The 6,945-nt window shown below is 38.9% G+C and overlaps 1 protein-coding gene across 1 annotated transcript in view; it reads left to right on the forward strand.

Annotated features, from left to right (window-relative positions):
• Positions 1–4,659, forward strand: part of LOC106592279 (otogelin) — a 50,148-nt gene extending 45,489 nt beyond the window's left edge. Inside the window, exons 24-25 of the mRNA XM_045708317.1 lie at positions 1,749–1,828; positions 3,805–4,659. Of these exons, the coding sequence (XP_045564273.1) occupies positions 1,749–1,828; positions 3,805–4,005 (281 nt within the window). The 3' untranslated portion in view covers positions 4,006–4,659. The remainder of the gene's footprint in view (positions 1–1,748; positions 1,829–3,804) is intronic.
• Positions 4,660–6,945: the final 2,286 nt, after the last annotated feature.

Below are 6,945 nucleotides of genomic sequence, written 5' to 3' on the forward strand. Positions count from 1 at the left end.
CGATTTTATGCCATATTACCCAAACAATAACATCACCTGCTAACAAGTACTAGATGTATTCTGGTGAAAGGGTATCTGTTTGGTTTCTGAAACTTTTTTTATTTATTATTCATACTTTTATTAGAGGTTATAGTGGGCTTTTCACTCTTACGACAGCTGACGTATCCGTGTTACTAGGCGATAAATGGAAGATATTACATTAGCTCCATGCATTGTAACAGGGATAAGTCATTTGTCATGCTTTTTTTTGTCATAAACTATTGCAAAAAATATTATGGCATACACATAATGTCAGTCTTCTAAGCGTTAGATTGTCAACATTATGTCTTCTGCTTGAAGTAGTTGAAAGTACACCCTTGTCAATAGGTACATAATGTGTTATCATCACATAGAATTCTTAGTAACACATTTTGGTTGATTAACTAGGCAGCTACGTGGGGAAAGAATTCTGTGATGGAATTACACATTGGTTAACATGTTTTTGGACACTGACGCCTCGTCTACACAGAGGATTAACCAATAGGCGTACGCATCGCAGACCTCTCATACAATTGATATTCAAGTATGAAATATTTCTGGCCTCCCTAAACCATTTCACATTCAAATCAATAGTGCCGCCGTGGGGTTTTGTAGCTAACAAAAGCCTTGTGTCTTATGTACCGTTTCCATTCTGACAGCATGACAACAGTTGTACTGTTTTTGCTCCCTCTGTCTCTCTCTGTTCATGTATTCCTTCATGGTTTGTACTTCGTTTCTATACAGCTGGCAGATCAGAGTTCTGGTCTAATAGTTGTTCTTCAGAACCAGATCCAGACTGATGGGATGTGTGATCAGAACCAGCTTCAGACTGATGGGATGTGTGGTCAGAACCAGATCCAGAGTGATGGGATGTGTGGTCAGAACCAGATCCAGACTGATGGGATGTGTGGTCAGAACCAGCTTCAGACTGATGGGATGTGTGGTCAGAACCAGATTCAGACTAATGTGATGTATGGTCAGAACCAGATCCAGGTGTGATGGGATGTGTGGTCAGAACCATATCCAGACTGATTGGATGTGTGGTCAGAACCAGATCCAGACTGATGGGATGTGTGGTCAGAACCAGATTCAGACTGATGGAATGTGTGGTCAGAACCAGATCCAGACTGATGGGATGTGTGGTCAGAACCAGATTCAGATGTGATGGGATGTGTGGTCAGAACCAGATTCAGACTGATGTGATGTATGGTCAGAACCAGATCCAGACTGATGGGGTGTATGGTCAGAACCAGATCCAGACTGATGGGATGTGTGGTCAGAACCAGATCCAGACTGATGGGGTGTATGGTCAGAACCAGATCCAGACTGATGTGATGTGTGGTCAGAACCAGATCCAGACTGATGGGATGTGTGGTCAGAACCAGATTCAGACTGATGGGATGTGTGATCAGAACCAGCTTCAGACTGATGGGATGTGTGGTCAGAACCAGATCCAGACTGATGGGATGTGTGGTCAGAACCAGATCCAGACTGATGGGATGTGTGGTCAGAACCAGCTTCAGACTGATGGGATGTGTGGTCAGAACCAGATTCAGACTGATGTGATGTATGGTCAGAACCAGATCCAGGTGTGATGGGATGTGTGGTCAGAACCATATCCAGACTGATGGGATGTGTGGTCAGAACCAGATCCAGACTGATGTGATGTGTGGTCAGAACCAGATTCATACTGATGTGATGTGTGGTCATTCTATTTGTGAACCCTGCAGGTAAAGAAGATGGGAAGTCCTGTCAGAAGGTGACAGTAAGGATGACGATACGGAAGAACGACTGTCGCAGTAACAGACCGGTACGTTTTTTTGTCTTAATTGATTCTGACCTGGTTAAATAAATGTTACATCAAAATGTAGGAATAGCACTATGTCTGGGAAACCTGTTTCTGGATGAGTAGGAGGGTCAAGTCCATCATGGATTATTGTGCCACGATAGTTGAGCAATATCTTCATCATGATAACGGCTTTTATCATGATGTCACGTCCTGACCAGTAAAGGGGTTATTTGTTATTGTACAGACACCCATTTTTCAAGCTAGCATATAATGTCACAAAAACCCAGAAGACAGCTAAATGCAGCACTAACCTTTGATGATCTTCATCAGATGACAACCCTAGGACATTATGTTATACAATACATGCATGTTTTGTTCAATCAAGTTCATATTTATATCAAAAAACAGCTTTTTACATTAGCATGTGACGTTCAGAACTAGCATACCCCCCGCAAACTTCCGGGGAATTTACTAACAATTTACTAAATTACTCACGATAAACGTCCACAAAAAGCATAACAATTATTTTAAGAATTATAGATACAGAACTCCTCTATGCACTCGATATGTCCGATTTTAAAATAGCTTTTTGGTGAAAGCACATTTTGCAATATTCTAAGTACATAGCCCAGCCATCACGGGCTAGCTATTTAGACACCCGGCAAGTTTAGCCTTCACCAAAATCAGATTTACTATAACAAAAATGTTATTACCTTTGTTGTCTTCATCAGAATGCACTCCCAGGACTTCTACTTCAATAACAAATGTTGGTTTGGTCCCAAATAATCCATCGTTATATCCAAATAGCGGCGTTTTGTTCGTGCGTTCCAGACACTATCCGAAATGGTAAATCAGGGTTACGAGCATGGCGCAATTCGTGACAAAAAAAATTCTAAATATCCATTACCGTACGTCGAAGCATGTCAACCGCTGTTTAAAATCAATTTTTATGCAATTTATCTCGTAAAAAAGCGATAATATTCCGACCGGGAATCTCCTTTTCGGTAAACAGAGGAAAAAACAGAAAGACGGGGGGCGGCCAGTGCACGCGCCTAAGCCCACTGTCCCCTGATCGGCCACTTGAGAAAGGCGATAATGTGTTTCAGCCTGGGGCTGGAATGACGACATTCAGGTTTTTCCCTGGCTCTGAGAGCCTATTGGAGCCGTGGGAAGTGTCACGTTACCGCAGAGATCCTAAGTTTTGGAAAGAGATGTCAAAGACAATAAATGGTCAGACAGGCCACTTCCTGTAAAGGAATCTCTCAGGTTTTGACCTGCCATTTGAGTTCTGTTATACTCACAGACACCATTCAAACAGTTTTAGAAACTTTGGAGTGTTTTCTATCCAAAGCCAATAATTATATGCATATTCTAGTTACTGGGCAGGAGTAGTAACCAGATTAAATCGGGTACGTTTTTTATCCAGCCGTGTCAATACTGCCCAGGGGTGTTTGTTTAGAGTATTCCGGGGTTTTTGGTTATGTTCTATGTTTAGTATTTCTATGATCTGTCTATGTTGTGTATTTCTTTGTGTTGGCCTGGTATGGCTCTCAATCAGGAACAGCTGTACATCGTTGTTGCTGATTGGGAGTCATACTTAGGTAGCCCTGTTTTCACATGTCCCTTGTGGGAAGTTGTTTTTGCACTGCTGTGTTAGCCTGCAATATTGTTCGTTCGTACGTTTTCTTGTTTTGTTCGTTAAGTGTTCTAATAAAAGATAAAATGAGCACTCAACCCGCTGCGCCTTGGTCCAGTATATACGACGACCGTTACACATGATGTCTTAAAAAAACGCAAAAGCTAATCTCTATGTAGCATTAAGGATAATTCATAGCCCATCTACACCACCTGGATTAAAGAGGTAAGGTCATTTTATATGACGTAGATCAGCTACGAACTGTCCTTAATGCTACATTTGGCGTAGTCGGCAGGATTAGGATATTCACATTTAGCATTACAACCCCCTTGTTAAATTTTGTTGTTGGTTTTTCCTCCAGGTCAACATAGTGTCATGTGACGGGAAGTGTCCGTCGGCCAGTATTTACAACTACAACATCAACACGTACGCCAGGTTCTGTAAGTGCTGCCGTGAGATGGGGCTACAGAGGCGCTCTGTGCAGCTCTACTGTAGTGGCAACTCCACGTGGGTCAACTACTCTATACAGGAACCCACCGACTGCTCCTGCCAGTGGTCTTAGTGGTCACACAGAGACACACACATGACCGTATGCACACATGAACGTATTCACACATGACCGTATGCACACATGAACGTATGCACACATGACCGTATGCACACATGAACGTATTCACACAGGTGTACACACATTAAGTATACGCACACAGGGATGTGTATGAACACAGCACATGATGGTATTTATACAGGCTGAGAGGAGGAGCTATGAATGGCTGTCATCCTACCTAACAAAAAGGCACCGTTAAACATCATATATGTTGTTGTTTTTTTGTTTGTCTTGATTTAAATTCTGCATTTCTATCTATGAGAGTCAGTCTAGATGTCAGATAAACTTGTGTATCCAGAGCTGGTTAGTTTCGGTTGGAAATGGTGTATTTCACAGTTTATTACTCTTCATATACCTCATAGCTCTTTCAGAGGTGTGGTCAAGTCCATAAAAAGCCACAACAATTTGAAACATTATTTGAGTGTGTTTTCTTTGACACTAAGAATTCACAGCTTTAATACTGTAGCCTAATTCAACTCCAAAGTGTATTGTACTACACATACACTACCGTTCAAAAGTTTGGGGTCACTTAGAAATGTCCTTGTTTTTGAAAGAAAAGAAAAAAAAATATCCATTAAATAACATCAAATTGATCAGCTGATACACAATAACTACAACTAGCTGATACACAATAACTACAACTAACTGATACACAATAACTACAACTAACTGATACACAATAACTACAACTAACTGATACACAATAACTACAACTAATGATACACAAGAACTACAACTAACTGATACACAACAACTACAACTAGCTGATACACAACACAATAACTACAACTAGCTGATACACAATAACTACAACTAGCTGATACACAATAACTACAACTAACTGATACACAACACAATAACTACAACTAGCTGATACACAATAACTACAACTAGCTGAAACACAATAACTACAACTAACTGATACACAACACAATGACTACAACTAACTGATACACAATAACTACAACTAGCTGATACACAATAACTACAACTAGCTGATACACAACACAATAACTACAACTAACTGATACACAATAACTACAACTAACTGATACACAACAACTACAACTAACTGATACACAATAACTACAACTAACTGATACACAATAACTACAACTAGCTGATACACAACACAATAACTACAACTAACTGATACACAACAACTACAACTAACTGATACACAACACAATAACTACAACTAGCTGATACACAACACAATAACTACAACTAGCTGATACACAATAACTACAACTAACTGCTACACAACAACTACAACTAACTGATATACAACACAATAACTACAACTAACTGATACACAACACAATAACTACAACTAGCTGATACACAGTAACTACAACTAGCTGATACACAATAACTACAACTAGCTGATACACAACACAATGACTACAACTAACTGATACACAATAACTACAACTAGCTGATACACAATAACTACAACTAGCTGATACACAACACAATAACTACAACTAACTGATACACAATAACTACAACTAACTGATACACAACAACTACAACTAACTGATACACAATAACTACAACTAACTGATACACAATAACTACAACTAGCTGATACACAACACAATAACTACAACTAACTGATACACAACAACTACAACTAACTGATACACAACACAATAACTACAACTAGCTGATACACAACACAATAACTACAACTAGCTGATACACAATAACTACAACTAGCTGATACACAATAACTACAACTAACTGATACACAACAACTACAACTAGCTGATACACAATAACTACAACTAGCTGATACACAATAACTACAACTAGCTGATACACAACACAATAACTACAACTAACTGATACACAATAACTACAACTAGCTGATACACAATAACTACAACTAGCTGATACACAACACAATAACTACAACTAACTGATACACAATAACTACAACTAACTGATACATAACACAATAACTACAACTAGCTGATACACAGTAACTACAACTAGCTGATACACAATAACTACAACTAACTGATACACAACAACTACAACTAACTGATACACAATAACTACAACTAGCTGATACACAATAACTACAACTAGCTGATACACAATAACTACAACTAACTGATACAAAATAACTACAACTAACTGATACACAATAACTACAACTAGCTGATACACAATAACTACAACTAACTGATACACAATAACTACAACTAACTGATACACAACAACTACAACTAGCTGATACACAACACAATGACTACAACTAACTGATACACAATAACTACAACTAGCTGATACACAATAACTACAACTAGCTGATACACAACTACAACTAGCTGATACACAACAACTACAACTAGCTGATACACAAGAACTACAACTAGCTGATACACAAGAACTACAACTAGCTGATACACAAGAACTACAACTAGCTGTGCAAAATGGTGTACTCGTGTAGCAAAAATAAGCAAACGTGTGCAGCCCCACAATTTGTAACTCTGTGCACGTATGTGCCATCTCCATTTTGTGTAGCTAACTGTGGTCTTGTTGGGCGTACGTACCTAGTGTATGAATTAGATCTGACTCTAAGCCAGCCCCACTCTATTTATTTGTAGGTAAAAATGTGACAGTATAGAGTCCAACATTAACACTGAATTCAGACATCAAGTTGTGCCTTATTTGTACATAAATAAAATCGCTGTCTTTGTGCCTTTTGTGGAAATAAGTATTTTTACATTTAGAGAGTTATAACACGTCAATATGCTGTATATCAAGTGATATTAAATAGGCTTAATATAACCATACTAGAGAGGCGTTGCTGAATAATTACGAATCAAGCTGTATGTCGAGCACTTTATTTATTTGTTTCTGTTCAACTTAGCACAGCGTTCA

The sequence above is a fragment of the Salmo salar genome, chromosome ssa26 (assembly GCF_905237065.1).
Source record: "Salmo salar chromosome ssa26, Ssal_v3.1, whole genome shotgun sequence".
Classification (NCBI taxonomy): domain Eukaryota; kingdom Metazoa; phylum Chordata; class Actinopteri; order Salmoniformes; family Salmonidae; genus Salmo; species Salmo salar.